Below are 17,529 nucleotides of genomic sequence, written 5' to 3'. Positions count from 1 at the left end.
TTTTGACACTAGGGGAGAATTCTGCTGACAGAAATATGTTGCTTTCTTTCCACTGACTTCTTTGCAAATTAAAATTACTGCTTTTTTTCTTCCAATCAATCTCATTCACCCCCAAACCATCGTTATTATCCACTGGCAGTTTCAGATTACTTTTTTCCTGGTGAAAACTTTAATAAGTAAGCCAGAATTCTTAGGTTTTCATTTGAGTCGTGGACAAAAGTAGTTTGCAGTAGTTGGGAGGCAAAGAAATTGATGATTGCTCTGTGTCTCATGTGTATTTGGTCATAAGAAATAAATACAGTATTCCGCTTATTTTCCTGAGCTGATGAAATGTCCTATAAAAAGAAAAAAGTAAAAGCAGGAGATAATCAGGATCTGACGTATGCATACATAAATTACTTGAAATATGAATAATTTACTTGTTTTTCAAAGAATGAATGTTTGTAGTCCTGGCACACAAATAGTTACATTTTGAGGCATGCATATGTGTTTGTTTTTAAATAAAAGCGAGTTAAATAAATGAAGTGAAATTCATAGAGCTGGGTTGCAATTAGCGTTTTTTACTCTAAACACCAAAGATTATTTTGTGGTTTCATGGTGTCATATTAAAATATCTTCATTGGTTTTATTCCTCCAACGTGAAACTTTCCATATATTTGGAAGACCAAATAGGTCAGGATCATTCCCTTTCAGTATTTAGATGAAAAGATTGTAGGCGTAATTGATGTATGTGTAATTGTACTCTAAGCATTACTCATACATCAAACATGTTATTTACAATTTACTTACGTGCTACACTGTCAGTGAGCTCTTGCTGCTCACTATCTACGAGTGTTAAAGTTTGCCTGAAGCTAGACTGAAGTAGAGAATTCACAGAACATTCTTAAAATGTTAGCTGCTAGCCTGTGGGAGGAAGAGTGGACCAGGTAAGAGCCTGGAGCCATCACACTCTAGCAGTGCAGGAGCTTCATTTGCTGTCTCATTAGTCACAGTGAGGAGGCTGTTCAGAGTTCCCAAATGGGTAAGGAATTAAGCCACTAAAATTCAGAATGTATGAGAAACATCTCGTAATTGCAAAGAGGAGTATAAACATATAGCCACTATCAACAAAGTGTAGCTTTGGAGAGAGTCCAGAGGGACCCCAACCCCTGACTGACTCCAGTTTAAAATGTTATGCATGCCAGGAATTTCCATTGATGTGAGGGCTATCTGCTGTGACCAATTAATTAAGTCTGTGGATACTAGGGTTTTTTTAAATAGAACAATTTAAAGTAGATTGTATTGTTTGTTTCTTTTTATGAACAGTATAGCTTTTGCATTTAAAAACAGTTAAAATATATTGCCTGTACCATGTTATCTTTTGCCATGACAGGCTTTATGGCCTAATCTTCCTCTCCCTGAAGTAAAGGACTGTTTTCACTTTAAATTCAGTGAGAACAAGGTCATGCTTAAAGCAGTTTAGTGGACATTGTATTTAAATGCAACCACCTTTGCTGTTTGAGTAGTTTGCAAACAATACTTTCATGGTTCTTCTTTGCAGAGTGAAGATTCAGATGAAGATGAACCTTGTGCAATAAGTGGCAAGTGGACTTTTCAGAGGGACAGCAAGAGGTGGTCGCGGCTTGAAGAGTTTGACGTCTTCCCTCCAAAGCCAGACTTGGATATCCCGTCCCCAGAAGCCCCTCACCTGACGAACGCGGCAAGCCGGGAGAGCGTGCTCACAGACCTCAGCGAACGCCAGGAGGTGGCTTCTATTCTGAGCATCAGCAGCACCAGCAGCCACCAGCCAACCCTGCAGAGCGAGGCGTCTACCACCAGGACAAACTCGGTGGTGAGCGTCTGTTCATCCAGCAATTTTGTAGCCAACGATGACTCATTCAGCAGCCTGCCCTCACCCAGGGAGCTGAATAGCTTCAGCTTCAACACAAAAGCCAACGAGAAGAATGCCAAGTCCAAAACAAAGAGCCTGCTGAAGAGAATGGAGAGTCTTAAAATCAAGAGTTCTCACCATGGCAAGAGCAAAGCTCCTTCAAAGCTTGGCCTGATTATTAGCGGGCCAATCCTGCAGGAGGGCATGGATGAAGATAAACTGAAACAACTTAACTGCGTGGAGATTTCCACCCTCAACGGCAATCACATCAACTTCCCTATGGTACGAAAGAGGAGCGTCTCCAATTCCACCCAGACCAGCAGCAGCAGTAGTCAGTCTGAGACGAGCAGCGCTGTCAGCACGCCCAGTCCTGTCACACGAACACGCAGCCTCAGTGCCTACAATAAAAGGGTGGGCATGTACCTGGAAGGCTTTGACCCCTTCAATCAGTCAACATTCAGCGATGTGATGGAGCAGAACTTCAAGAACCGGGGCAGTTTTGCAGAAGACACCGTGTTTTTTATCCCTGAGGATCATAAGCCTGGCACTTTTCCCAAAGCGCTCTCCAATGGCAACTTCTCCCCTACAGAAAACAGCACCTCTGTGAACTGGAGGACAGGGAGTTTCCATGGACACGGCCACCTCACCCTCCAGAGGGAGAACAGTGGTGACAGCTCCAAAGAGCTGGGCATGGGGAAAAGGCGCAACTCCTCCAGCTCAATGAGCAGCCGCCTGAGTATTTACGACAATGTGCCAGGTTCAATCCTGTATTCCAGCACAAGCGACCTGGCCGACCTCGAAAATGAAGATATATTCCCAGAACTAGACGACATCCTATACCATGTCAAAGGGATGCAGAGAATAGTGAACCAGTGGTCAGAGAAGTTCTCAGATGAAGGGGATTCTGACTCGGCACTCGACTCCATCTCCCCATGTCCTTCCTCTCCAAAGCAGATCCACCTCGATGTAGATAATGATCGAAGAACACCAAGTGACCTTGACAGTACAGGGAATTCACTGAATGAAACGGAAGAGCCCACAGGGATCCAGGACAGGAGAGACTCTGGGGTTGGTGCATCGCTGACACGTTCCAGCAGGTGAGATCACAAGCATTAGGACTTGGGGTGGCCTGGGGTTGTCCCCTCCAGCCCAAGCACCACACTAACTTAAGGTGTAGTAGAAGCTGTGGCTGTTCAAGCACACATGTGCTGTTCCATTGTTTCCCAAAACCATTATGGGCAAGAGAAATGTTTGGGCAAGACTTTGTGATTCCTGCAACTCATAGCTGTATGTTTGTAGGTTCAGCCTGAGTTGTCATTGAAAAAACAATGTTAGCACAGTTTTGGGGCACAATAATTCTTCAAACTGAAATGGTGCATGAGAGGGGAGGGCCATCAAGTAGGATTAAAGACTTTTTAAGCTGGCTAGGAGAACCAAGAGTTAGTATGTTCTGGTTTGTGTCAGTGTGTAGTAAAAGCCTTGACTTTTAGACTGTTTCAAAAAATTGCATTTTTCAGTAGCAGGCTGTTTGTAATAGCATACTAGGGTACTAAATCTGTGGGGGAAAATGGGGCTTGATTACTTTCTCTTGATCACTGTAGCACAGTGGGAGACTGGGGGAGTTCCAGTGGCCTCCAGATTCTGCTGGGAGTTTTACCATGACTGTATTTTGTATTGTGAGAAGAGCAAGGATTTTAATTCTTTCTAGCTTTGTTTCCAGTTTTCTTTTAAAAGTAATGCAAATAATTTAGTCATGTACAGCTGTTTGTATAAACTTAATGGGACTTATAGAAGCACAGAGTTCCTATTTGATATGTCTTAAAAATACATGCAATCTTTTCTTAATGGAGGTTTTTGATTCCTGCTGCCCCAATTCTGAAAGGACTTTGCGAGAAGGGCATTGGAGCCCTTGGAGGATATCTGCTAGGGCAAGGTTGTGTAGCCAGCACTGAGCTGTGGGTCAGCTCAGAGTGCAGATTCCCATGTGAATCACCTGCCCGTGCTGCCTCACGCCAGGTGAGGCAGAGACGCCGCTGGCTGACGCCTGTGAAATCTCAGAAGAATGCAGCCGCCAAGGGCAGGGATCTCAGCAGTGCATTTGCAATAATTCCTGCACGTGTCTTGCAGAGGCATTTCAGTAACCTGCCCTTTCCCTGTCTCCCATCTTCTCCACAGGCACAAGCTAAGGTGGCACAGCTTCCAGAGTTCCCACCGGCCCAGCCTCAGCTCGGCGTCGCTGCAGATCAACTGCCAGTCCGTGGCACAGATGAACCTGCTGCAGAAGTACTCTCTCCTGAAGCTGACAGCTCTCCTGGAGAAGTACACTCCTTCCAACAAGCATGGTTTCAGCTGGTAAGGGCACAGTGCTGTGTATAGAGAGCCCGACTGTGCCAGCATGACAGTTGTGCCTGTCCCAGGCAACGTTTGGAAAGATGTAATGCGTCCGTCCAATCCCTCTTTTTCCATATTTGCACTTCTTCCTCCAGCCTGTGCTGACTGTGATTTATGGTTTCCTAAGATGGGGCTAAAATCACTAACCTTCTACGTAAGTGTAATTGTATTAGGCTTCAGAGATGTGTTTATGGGGGCATGGGAGAGAACCAAAGAAATGAAATACAGACCAGCTTTCAGAAGAGGAAGATGTTCAGTATCTATAGCAAAAGAAGGACCACTTGTTTATTAAGGCAGTTAGCAAGCAGTGGCACAAATTGCAACCAATCTTAATAGACTCACATTTCTTCAGTTATTCTTAAATATTTGCATTATTTCCTTTACATAATTATGTAATTAAATAGCGTAAATTTCTCTTAATTCTAGTATCTAGTGGTAATAGCCAAAATTTTGTTTTCCCTTTTTAAGGCACTATAAATCAATTAGCAAAAGAGATGGAGAGAAGAAGAAAGGTTAGGAGAACCATGGAGTTTTTTGTAGGCAGCAATTTCTGGTGTGGCCAGGTGTTTGTAACCCAGTTGAATATTTTTTTGTCAGAAGAATGAAATAGAAAGCTCTTTTATTATTATATCTACAGCCTGTGTAACCTTCAGGATGCAAGGGACGCAAATAAAATTTTTCTTGTCCCTACCACAGGCCAGCCTCCTCCCTTCCCCAGGAGTCATAGAGAGTATTTAGCTTCAGCATCAAAGTACCTCCTGTTCAAAGGCTGTTATTATGTCAGTCTTTCTAAATACAGAAGTTGTTTGTTCTGAAAGACAGAAATAAGTATTGACCAGTTATCCCTGCATGCTTCAGATTCTCAGTGGAGATCGCAATGTGTTTTTTCACATTCCATTGGCATGTTTTTTGACAAAGCAAGTATTATTCATACAAGTATCAATAATGCCCTAAGCTTAACTTATATGGCAATACAAATTGGGCTGTTTTACTGCGTAACAGATTAGTCAGCTGTAAATCCAATGCACTGTTTTTATAGCTGTACTGTAGGTTGAAATATTAAATGTCTCTCTGTTTTCAGTGCTATTGTGTCCTATTAGTTGTTACAGTGGACATTAGCTTTCCTCCCTGTTTAGGAAAATGACCTCAATATTTTCACATTTTAGTGCCTTTTTTTCCCCTTTATAAAACCAATACTCTGGGGGACACTGGGGTAAATCATTCCTTTGTGTTTAGTAACTTTTTCCTTGGAGTCATAAGCAGATGGAAAGGCCTCTCAATGAAACTGGAGTGGGAGGTGGGGGTAACAAAAGTCACTGGCTGACAAGGAGGGGGGTCCCTCAAAGGGGTTGTTTATAGAGCTGAAGTTTTTAGCTGACAAACTCAAATGTATTACATCAGTTTCCTGCTGTTCTGCACACTGGTGGGTGGTGGACCCAGTTTGAGGACTTTGCAGAACAAGTAGTTGACATACAAAAGCTCATTGTTCAAATGCCCATCTTTCCTGAAACCTAAAGAAGCAGTGTTATAAGGGGTCACTGACCGCAAGATTTATTTTGACTCTTTTGCAATTCAATCTGGCCCCTGCAGTTTTACCCTGTAGCTTTCGTCCTCCTAATATTGATGGAGTAGCACCACATTAATACTTAGAGGCAGCATTCTGCCCCAAATGTCAAGCCTTTCTCTTAGAGAAACTCTTGTTTTCTTTCCCCTCACCCTTTCCAGCCCTGACTGGATTAACTAATTTGTACTGTCACTATTGTTCGTGTTACTAAAAGTGTTTCACTTGTTTTCACTTCCCTCCCAAATTACTGGAAATACAGAAGATAAATAATCAACAGAGGTTTAATTTAACGTGTCATTCCCTTTGCTTAAATAGGGCAGTACCAAAGTTTATGAAGAGAATAAAGGTGCCAGATTATAAAGACCGAAATGTGTTTGGCGTACCCCTGCAAGTGAACGTGCAGCGCACGGGGCAGCCTCTGCCCCAGAGCATCCAGCAGGCCATGCGGTACCTCCGCAACCACTGCCTGGATCAGGTGGGTTTGTTATTCTCTTGTTCCATGCGCATGCCCCACCCAAAGCCCAGCTTTCCATTCGTTTTTATTGTTCATGCATCAGACCGAAAAAACTGGACTCAAAACAGGACAAAATAGATAATTAATGCATGGAAAGATTTCCACAAAATTAGAGCCCATGTGTATGAAGCTAAAGAGCATGCTTACATTCCAGCTTTTCTAGATTCCTTATAAATGTATTTGCTTTTATATGTGTGTTTAGGTTGGACTGTTTAGGAAATCTGGAGTGAAGTCAAGAATTCAGGCTTTGCGTCAGATGAATGAGAGTTCTGCAGACAGTGTCAACTACGAAGGCCAGTCTGCCTATGATGTCGCAGACATGTTAAAGCAATTCTTCCGTGATCTCCCTGAGCCTCTCATGACCAACAAACTCTCCGAGACCTTCTTACAGATATACCAGTGTAAGTGGTGAGATTCTGCAGCAGACAACAAGTGGTCATTTGTGTAGCAAGGGTGGAACTTTGTAACTCTGCTATCCTGGGCACTACACGTGTTTCTTATTCAGTCTTTGCCCTTCTCCAGTAACTGTTACAGTTCAGGCCGCCTCTAAGGAATGGATTTTTTGTATTCTAGTTTTATAAAAATTTATACTATAAGTTCTTTTAATTTCACCTTTCTCTCTAGTTCAGGAACAAATATAAATCCTTCATCACCTGCTCTAAATTTTCTTCTCTTCTTTGAGCATGCTTGATGTTATGGTTTGAAAATAAGCCACATCTAATGTGGCTGAGTAAATGTGCAGAACAAACACTATATGAGCAGAGTTTGGGGCTTTTGAGGCAAAGCTACCAAAAATTTTTACTTTCTTATGGTTCATTTTCTGCTATCCTTCCCCTCAGCTGTTTGAAAACAATCTCTAAGTGGTAAGCTTTTCTGTTATTGACTTGTAGCTACTTTGCAGATAAGTATCATAAAGTTTTCAGAGTAAATCACATAACAAATGGAGTTTATCAATGCTTGTGAAAAGAAATAAATACCAAAAGGTTACAGTAATTTCTGTCAGAGCTCCTTAGGTGGAGATGATGTTTTAAAATATCATACCGACCATTTTTTCAGTGCAAGTATTTTTTTGTGTGTGTTTGGATTCCCAAACATGTTTATGGAGAAAATTAATCAGACTCTCCACTTCCATGCATATTAAACAGCAGCTCTGTGGGTTTAGAGCCAAAAAAAGTTTGACAGAGCATTGCAGAGTTTCTATTCCTTTCCTTTTGCAGGTGGTAGGTCTGAGGAATTCCCAGAGGTGGTCGGGAAGTATTATCTCTGTGTAAAGCAATGAGCCTTAAAACTGCTGTAAATTTTGCTTCCCTGCAAAGGGAAAAATTTCCCTTTGCTTTGGTGCTATGCACCAGGCTGCACACTGGAATGCACGTGGCTTAAATGCGCTTTGAGCTGATTGAGAGGAGAGCATGGAAAACAGTGGATTTTTGCTTAAAACTGCTTTCTAAACTCACTGCTAGCCTTAAAAAGTTGCTGAAGCCCAAAGCAAATACCAATTAAGTATCTGGGTAGGCATCATGTGTATTATGAGAGATGCAGTGAGGGTGGTAGGCTGCTAATGATGATATAAATGCTCCAGGACTCAGACTCTGATGTTGTCTTCAGAGGTGGCTTATTGGAAATCCCTTTATAAGAAGCAGATCTGGTCTGGGTTATTTCATTTTCCCTTTCAAGTTTGGAGGAGAAAGCTTTATATAAAGAGACATCAGATCTTTCCAATGGCTGTTTGTTGTTGGTAACCAAGGAGCTGTTTAATGGTATGGGGCTTCACAGCGTGGACTTGCTTTTTCCACCGCATGACTTTGAATGATCTGCTCAATAAAGTAACCCTCTCTGTTCAGTAAAGCACTTTCTGGATGTTTTATGACATCACTGTTGAAAAGGTTTGCTAGCTAATTTATTTAATTTGCCTATTCTAAAATGCATTCATGTTTTAAATTTCTTTGCAAGCAAAAGAACTTCTAAATTGGCTCGACTATGTTTGCTCATTCCCTGCCTGAATCCAGGCTTCTGTCCTTTTAGTGCATCTGCAGGAGCATGTAGTTGCTGAAGCTAAATCTAAAATTAACTCTGGCCTAGGCACAGCTTCTTGCTTGCATTTCTTGTGAGGCAGGAAATAGCTGAGGGTAGTTAAACCAGTGGGTTAAAAAACATTCTTTCATGTTTCCTACAAATGGTATGCATCCTGAAGGAAATCACTTCAAACTCGAGTCAAATATTTGAAGCTGGAGTTTGCTTTGGGATGTATTCATGCTGTGTGTGTGGAAAATCAATGGGCTGATGAGAGAATTGCTAATATTATGCAGATGTGCCAAAGGATCAGCGTCTCCAGGCTATCAAGGCTGCCATTATGCTTTTACCTGACGAGAACAGGGAGGTCCTCCAGATTCTTCTCTATTTCCTGAGTGATGTCACGGCTGCAGTGAAGGAAAACCAGATGACACCAACAAATCTGGCTGTCTGCTTAGCACCTTCCCTCTTCCACTTGAACACTCTCAAAAGAGAGAATTCTTCCCCAAGGTACGTTTTTGGGAGCAGGGCTCTCTGCTGCTGGTCCCACAGCACAGCGGGCAGCGATGGGCAGCAGTCATAGTCTGGGATTGATCCTGCCAGCTGTGATCACCTCAGAGAGCACCGGCTGTAGAACAGTTATGGGAGCTTACCTTTTGTTGGAGATTTGTTAAATTATAAACAAGCTCATAAGAAGGGAAAAAATGTGGGTGGGGGGAGGGGTTTCCAAAGAAAAGGCTTAGAAAGAGTAGCAAGAGAAGTTGGCAATGCCATGCCAATGTTTGGTACCAGGCAGCACTGCTCTAAATCACCAGCTTTTGTGGGAATCATACTGTTTTCTTCCCAAACACGTCTCTTGCTCTGCAACAAATAACTGGATTTGTGTATGTGTGTGCTCTTTTCCCCTGTGAAGAGTGATGCAAAGGAAACCAAGCCTGGGCAAACCCGATCAAAAGGACCTAAATGAAAATCTGGCTGCAACCCAAGGGCTAGCTCATATGATTGCTGAATGCAAGAAACTCTTTCAGGTAAAACACCTGTTTACAAAATTGATGGCTAGAATATTGATTAAGACGTCTTAGATATGCTGTATAATGAAAAGCTAGGAATTGCTCTTTATTTTAATGATGTTTAACACATGATAAAAAGCTTTTTAAAAACCTTTGCTTCCTGATCTCTGTGCATACATGAATTACAAGTGGTGCCAGAAGGGAAGAGAGTTGTTTTGTTGGCACTGGTGCTCTCAAGTCAGGAGGCAGTTGTGGGGTTTGGCACATTTTTGCTGCATCCAAGCTGCATTTGGAATACATTTTCAAATTTTTACTGTGCAGCCATGAGGGTCTGTGGACCTCAGCTCTAATTACAAAGCAAGCAGCTATTTCCAGGAATTTCAGTGCTCATTTTGTACTTAAATTCCCGAGAGTTAGCAAGACAGGCCACAAAAGCATCCTGGAATGTAACACTGTCAAACCATAGGTTGAAGGATCTGTAGAAACTAAAGCATGCTCCCTCTAGGGCCTGTGATGGAGAACCAGACAAGTGGAGTCCTGGTTTTCCTCACTGTCATCAAATCTTTTCAGAGCCCTCAGCTGAAGATACGCCTGTCTCTTTTCTTGCAGCTGACAGTGTTCCCTTCTTCCTTCAGTTTGCAGATTAAACTGTGCTGTGGGAATTAATCTAGTTGTGTAGTAAAGGGGATACTCCACAGAATAGAATAAGACACTCCATAAAAGAGAGACTAATTTGAGTTAAATCAAAGTCAAAAACTTAATTTTGGCATTTCTTCATATTGAGTGCTTAACCTGACACAAACACATCCCATCACTTACAAAACTAGCACACACACGTCCCTGTGGCTACTGAGCTGCTAGACTAACACAGTGATCTGGGGAGAGAGCTGCAAGAGGATGATTTCACCCTTGTCACCCCTCAGATACCGGAGGAAATGAGCAGGGGTCGGAACTCGTACACGGAGCAGGACCTGCGTCCCCTCACCCTGGAGGAGCTCCGGGGCAGCAGCAGCAACATGGAGCCCTCTGACTACCACTGCTACCTCCAGGACTGCGTGGATGACTTGCTCAAGGAGATGAAGGAGAAGTTTAAAGGCTGGGTCAGCTGCTCCACGTCAGAGCAAGCAGAGCTGGCGTACAAGAAGGTACACACCCTGCCACTCACACCACAGCTCTGGGTTTTAGCTCACTTGTGACACAGGATATTACAGAATGTTCAGTACACACCTTTACTTTGTAGATAGATACTAGAAAAAAGGTCTTGATCTTGTAATGCAGTTGCACACCATATAGAAGCACCATGTCTTTCAGCAGTAGTTTACATACACTGATTTGTGTTCTTGTTTATCCAGCCCAGGAATGTTCACTATTGTATTTACACACCTTCACTCACACATGCAAAGCCTTAACAAGCTGAGTCACTATGCAGACAGTAAGAGAGAAATTTCTCATCTCTGATCTTGTACAAAGAACTACCAGATGGAGAAGTGTTTCAATAAGATTCTTAAAAAATAAACTTGAAAAATAAAGTGTAAGGAAGAGTAAAATTAAGGACTCTGCTACTTTTCCCCAGGTGTGTGAAGGTCCTCCACTCCGATTATGGAAAACTACCATTGAAATCTCAGCTACACCAGAGGATGTTTTAAATCGTTTACTTAAAGAGCAGCATCTTTGGGATGAAGATCTTATAGAGTCCAAAGTAATCGAGCCTTTGGATAGCCAGACTGATATATACCAGTATGTCCAGAACAGCATGGCACCTCAGCCAGCCAGGGACTTCGTAGTCTTAAGGTAAGACATTTATATGCAATGATGTTTATATCCTACACATATGGAAACCTTGCTTATTTCTTTATCATATCAGCTATATTGGTAAACATCTATTTGTGCCTAATTTGAATTCTTATTAGATGCTTGAGTTACTGTTTGTCAAATAAAAGATTTTTGGTTTTCTTCTTTTTTTCTTAGGACATGGAGGACAAACTTCCCCAAAGGGGCCTGTGTGCTTCTAGCAACCTCAGTGGACCACGACCGGGCTCCTGTGGCAGGTGTTAGAGTCAATGTGCTCCTGTCGAGGTATCTGATTGAGCCCTGCGGGTCAGGAAAATCCAAACTTACCTACATGTGCAGAATTGATTTAAGGTAGGAGATTCCATTTTGTCCTTTGGCGGTGGTAAATTCTCTTGCATAGTTCCAGTGTGGTCAGTGGAAAACTTGGGCGGTTCAACAGATGTTAGCTTGGCCAGTAGTACACCCTTTCCAAAAGCAAGCACACAGGTCTCTGAGGTGTCAGAAAGCTGACTTCAGTGCCCATCTGGCAACATTAGTTTGTTGCGTTAGAAGCCTCCAGTATGTGTTCCACTACCGCTATTGGTATGCAACCCCACCCTTTCCTCTAACAGTCATATTGGATGCAAGGACATGTTAATTTTAATACTAAGCTAGTAAAGAGAACCAGGTTGTCACAAAACTTTCCATAGCTTTTCCTTACTGTGGCAAACTTGTTCGTGAGCAAATCTATATACTACTGGGGTTGCGCTGTGCGCTAAGGAGATTTCCTAGTCAGGCATTTAACCAGGTAGATACAGATTTGATTGTGACTAACAAAATGCGTACAAAGTCACTGGTACCTTCCTCATCATTCCTTTTTCCTCCACCCAACAGGGGCCACATGCCAGACTGGTACACCAAGTCTTTCGGACACTTGTGTGCATCAGAAGTTGTTAAGATACGAGACTCTTTCAGTCAGCAGAGTCCTGAGAGCAAGGAAGTAAAATCCAGGTGACTACTGAAGAGGAACAGCCATGCGCCCCCCACCTCAGCAACATAGACATTACCCAAAACTGAGACTTGCACGCTGCAGACCTGTGTTCCACCTGCAAGCCGTGTCATGGAGGGATGGCAGCGTGAGAGCTTGACTGTGAGCATTACTATAGGACTGTGGCCATACCATACACTTTAAAGCTGCTTCCTGTCTGTGTAAGGTCTATAGTGTAGGCCTCGACTGGAATACATAGGAGAACTGTGCAAAAAATAAAATTCTAAAAAAAAAAGTATATAATTCCTATTAGATGGTTTGAGTTGCTTCTGAGAAGCAAATTCCTTTAAATGCAAAATATATTATGAAATATGGTGAAGGCTCATCATTCCCATGTGAAATACTTAGCTTTATGTACATACTCATGTCATTTTATTTGTAGTGCATTGAGGGACTGGTGTATCCACTGGAATAGTTGGTACTCTTCAATGTGTTCTCACTGAGATAAGCAGAGAAAGGTTTGCACAGAGATTAAAGTGTGAATGAGTGTGTTGATGGTTGAAAGGATAGAAGAAGTTGAATTTAAAATGTGTCTGGTACACTGATAGGCAACCAGAATGGATTTTAGTATGCTGGATACAGTTCAACCTAGAATGGGACTCCCCTGTGGACCAGGAGTAGCCATCCTTCGAATGTGCTAGTTCTGCCTTTTGCTCAGCTCTAAACTTGTTGAAAACCCTAAGCAGATGTTACAATAGGCTTGCTTCAGCTACTGTCCACTCCTTATCCAGATGATCTTTTAGGAGTGATGAGCAATTCTATAGCAATTTAAGTAAATACACTTTTGAGCAACGTAGCAGCTTAGAAATGAAATGTCTGCAATGGTGAGGAGAGCCAATAACATCAGTTGTTAAAAAACAAAAATGTCCATTACTTTTACTTCTACCTGCGTTATCTATAGGTGTTTTAATGAGCTTTTATATATTTTATTGTATTCTAATGGCTCAAGAGGAAAAAAGTCAACACTGGAGTTGTGGTGCCAGGAGGTGGCAGGACTCCTGCAGTAGCAGCTGGGGTGACTTGGCCAGAGAAAGTCACACAAACTCTTTCTCTTGCTCGCCCTCCCTTTGCCTGTTTTCCTAAAAGCTGCATGTTAACGTGAACAGAACCTGCATGTGAGCAGTTTGGAGGGTTATATTTGGAGGCAGAAAGGAGGGTGCAGTTTTGTCTTCAGTTTTGTTGTGTTTTAAATCCTTTGGGATGTTCTCCCCTTCTTGAGAATCAACTTACATGAGCTGTAGGAAGTCCTGAGGTCCTCGGAAAGATGTCTTTTGTAGGTTTTACTGTAAAGGTAAAGATTTGCTTTCAAGGTGCAGTATTAAGTGATAAATGTATTTTGTGGCTAGGGTATGAATGAGTTGCAAGATGGAATCTTGACTGAGACTTTTTTACCATTGTCAGTATTATTTTAAGCTTTTTTGAAGAAGATTTTTTTTATAAATGGCAAATAATGTAGTACTTCCTGTAACAATGTTCCTCATGAGTAGGAAAACCTTGTATATTATTCTACATCAAACACTTTTGAATTTGTAAAATTGTATGTTGTACATACCATTTTATTGTAAACATGTATACTTGCCCACAGTGTACTGTCAAACATAGATTAAGCATGATAAAGATTATTTAAAATATACCTGTATTTATACCTCAGATATTCTTTTTGGGTTTTTGTACCTCAAGTATGTTTTCTATTGTAAATGTGCTTTACATGAGTATGATCTACACGAGAGAAAGGAAAATGTTTAACTTGCTATAGATGTCTGTACAGAATATACTCAATAAGTGCACTATTAAATGTTTAAAATTGGATATTCATAATGAGTTTTATTTTATTTTGCATTGTTCTTTCCACTCTCATACCAAGAGGAGGAGTTGTTTTTCTTAATTCTGGTTCTTTACCTACTACAGCCAACAGCTGAGCCACCCCTGCCCTCTCCCAGGCTGACATTTACAGTATTGTTAAAGGCAGGTACCAAAGTTTTCTCTCTTTCTTCAAAGTTTCTGGAAGAGAGGACATCACAATGACAGATAGCTGGACAGAAACACTCCCTAGTCAATTGCTTCATACTTTTTTAATAGTGAGAAGAAACCTCTGGTTTGCTGCGGTCTTGTAGAAAGGTATGCTTGAATTTACCAGGGTGGAAAGCAGCAGTATGCAATGCTGGAAAATAATTCATTGCTTTCCTATTCTCTAAAGAGACGATGAGGGCATGATGAGTTGTGGAGTCATAGGTTTGCTTCAAAAAATGCAAGTGTAAAAGTAATTGGAGAAAGTTAAAGCATGCACAGCAATAAAATGAAGCCAGAGAGGAGGCCAGGAAGATACACAAACAACTGACTAAGGTGAAAAACCAAGCCAAAGACAGCTGTTAATTCAAGCAACTTTTAAAAGTTTTTAAAGTCTTAGCCAACAGAAATATAATTTGGGCATCTGAAGGAGGGTTTTGATTTGTGAGGCTTGCCTGATACAGCAGCTGTGAGAAAGCCTGCTGCCTTTCAGTTACCAAAGTCATCCTATTCTTTCTTTGCTTAAGCATCCCAAAGTCCTGATCACTGTCACTTCCCACTTCATTCCTCAGGGAGCACTGAGGGATGCTGCTTCAGAGTCTGCCAAAAGCAAACCTCTTGTTGCCACGGTATTAGTTCTCACACACCAAAGAGTTTTAGAGAACCTTTCTGATAAAGGACTGTCATTAGTTTGGCTGTTACAGAACCATTTTTTCCCCAAGTCAATACTTAAATAACTGAACATTTAAAATAAATACCAAACAGATTTGTTCACAGTTTTGGGCCCTTGGAACAAGCAGAGTTAGAGCTATTTTTTTTTCTGTAATGATGGGGTTTTTTGGATCTTTAAGAACACTAATTCATTACACTCCTCTAGCAAGTTAAGGATTTACACTGCATTTTGTGTAAAATGCATTAGTTTAAAATGCATTTGTTTAAAATGCATTTAGTTTACTTCCAAATTATCATTTTCCTAAATATTTCTACGATATGAGTTAATTTTGAATCTTCTAAGTGGTCTCAGCTTCCTGAATGTGTTCTTGGCACCTTCATTTGCAGATGTCCATGTTGTTGCAGAACAACAGAATTCGATCTTCCATGTCTGTGGTTTTTTTGTCAGCTGTCACTCAGGGCAGCCCTGGCTCCTCTTGGGACGTTCTCCTGCTTTAAGCAGGAGTTGCCACAGAGGAAGGGCCAGCTGGACCCCTGTTCCATTCTGTCCAGGTGCTGCTATGAATAACTGTGTACATCACATCCCTGGTGTAACACAGGTCCAGTCTATCCTGGGCTTCAGTCATGCTGATTTTCAGTACCTCTTTCTGACAAATTCAAACAGAAAAAGTCATATCTCACTGTCATTCCTCAAGTAACGCACTCCACAGTTAGATATTTATGAAGCTGTAAATAATCAGTAGCCTTCACCTTAAAGGCCAGATATGTCACTAACACACATGGACAGTCTGGGAAACAGAGACTGAAATGATGCAAAGCAGTACCTCTGCAGTCTGGTACAAGACCTTGAAAAGAGCAGGACCTGGTATCCACAGTAGGCTGTGCCAGGATAAAGTTAGTACGAAAACTGTATCCATGGCTTGGGCTACATTATAAAAAGTGGATATTTTCCCTTAAGGTATATGAAAATTAACTGTTATACACAAATTTGCTAAGTGCTGGAAGCGGTGCCCTACAATCATAAAGAATGAAAACATGATACTATTTTAACAATGCACTAAGGAATACCAATTCCTTCGTCTCTGTTATACCATAACTTCTCAATACAATCCTTCACTGCATCTCTGAAAAGTTACTTTTATATATTTCTCATCTGTCAACCCAGATTATTTTATATTTCTTGCCAGGAAAGGTATCAAATTCTAAACCAATTACTTTATAGCACCAGAGATTAGGGTGAAGATCTGATACTAATATGCAATGCTTGCACCCATGTACCTCTCCTAAGATCTTGAGACTTGCTAAATTTCTCCTCTCCTCTGTACCATCCTACTGTATTTTCCTGTATATTCTGAGGTGTCCAGATTACTTGCAAGAAATGAATTTGCAAGCTGAATCCAGGGACAATAAAATGGAGTGAAGTATAGGAAAGAATTCAAAGAAGAAAAAAAATTCCATCAAAAGAGATTATGGCACTGAAGGGGCACATTTATAAAGAGAGATTCAAGACACAGTCTGGCCACTAGACAAGAGGGATGTAGTAAATGTCTATTAGCACTAGAAGGTCATAAAAACCCAGAAGAAGAGTTCAAACCAGCTGAGTGGGTGTACAAGATGGGATAAAAATTTGTTAATGGAAAATGTGAGGCAGAAGGGAAGGAAAAGGCATTTTCCACACAGCAAGAAGTCTTTGAGACTGTGGGACAATCTTTCCCTGAGAAGCAGCAAGAGCATAAGTAATTTAAAACTATGCTTGCTCAAACCCTGGAATCAGTACTTCCTAGCTTCCATAAAGCATCACAAAGACATAACAAAGGTGCTGTCTTCATTATTTGCCCTGATTACAGGACTTACAGGCTATCAGTTTTGACCTTTAAGCACTGTCAGATAACACTGCCTTGCTGAGCAAGAAAAAAATCTGATGTCAAAAATAAAATATCTCAATTATTTTGGAAGTTACTAGTAATGAAAAAGAACTAATAATAGTTCTTTCTCTAAGAATTACATTTGAGGTTTAGGACTGCAATTTGCTTAGATTTTATTGAAGCAGACTTTCACTTTAATTAGAAGATGCTGTGCCTTCCCACCATGGGCCAGGAGCATGAAGATCAGCATGGGGAGGTTACCACACAACTGGGAGACCTCTTTGATTTCCTAAGTTTTACTCAAAGTCCAGGAAGATCCATAACTGATTAGCATGATTTCCCCAACACAGAGAGAATCAAATCCATTCTTCTGTAGGCTCAGGAGATTTTCCTTACTACAGTAAGAAAAAGACCTACAGCAAGCGTGTTGGGCATGTTTTTCCAGGTACCAGTGTTCTGCTAGTCACTTCATTAGCTCAAGTAATAAAAGGGTGATGTGGTGGGTCTGAATATCACTGTTGCTCCTAACCCACACAGACATTTCTTAAGGCTTTATAACACTAAAAATGGAAAAGCCCCTTAGGAACAGAATTCTCAGTGAATGAAAGAATACTACTATTGAGAAATAAAATATTCAAAAGGTAGAGTGTTAAAAGGACTGGTACAGTTATGTATGCTTTCCAGGGAAGGAAATTAAACAGCTTTTTCCATGATATGATGACATAAGCATGTTTTAAGCTGGTAGACAGGGTGATAATAGCCAAGATGGCTCTGATTTGAGGGAGCTGATACCTTCATTTGTAAGAGA

At 41.3% G+C, this 17,529-nt stretch overlaps 1 protein-coding gene across 3 annotated transcripts in view; it reads left to right on the top strand.

The window, feature by feature from the left end:
* Nucleotides 1-13,443, top strand: part of DLC1 (DLC1 Rho GTPase activating protein) — a 197,859-nt gene extending 184,416 nt beyond the window's left edge. For all 3 annotated transcript variants that reach the window (XM_054294173.1, XM_054294181.1, XM_054294190.1), the window contains 10 exons: nt 1,541-2,967; nt 4,046-4,222; nt 6,141-6,300; nt 6,542-6,740; nt 8,646-8,859; nt 9,263-9,377; nt 10,283-10,504; nt 10,933-11,150; nt 11,328-11,501; nt 12,024-13,443. In XM_054294173.1, coding sequence (XP_054150148.1) covers nt 1,541-2,967; nt 4,046-4,222; nt 6,141-6,300; nt 6,542-6,740; nt 8,646-8,859; nt 9,263-9,377; nt 10,283-10,504; nt 10,933-11,150; nt 11,328-11,501; nt 12,024-12,144 — 3,027 coding nt within the window. In that variant the 3' untranslated portion in view covers nt 12,145-13,443. The remainder of the gene's footprint in view (nt 1-1,540; nt 2,968-4,045; nt 4,223-6,140; nt 6,301-6,541; nt 6,741-8,645; nt 8,860-9,262; nt 9,378-10,282; nt 10,505-10,932; nt 11,151-11,327; nt 11,502-12,023) is intronic.
* Nucleotides 13,444-17,529: the final 4,086 nt, after the last annotated feature.

The sequence above is a fragment of the Melozone crissalis genome, unplaced genomic scaffold (assembly GCF_028551555.1).
Source record: "Melozone crissalis strain CALT ecotype California unplaced genomic scaffold, PUWL_Pcris_2 ptg000006l_1, whole genome shotgun sequence".
NCBI classification, from domain to species: Eukaryota; Metazoa; Chordata; class Aves; order Passeriformes; family Passerellidae; genus Melozone; species Melozone crissalis.
Note: the sequence above shows the minus strand (reverse complement) of the source record. Positions and strands in the feature narration are given on the sequence as shown.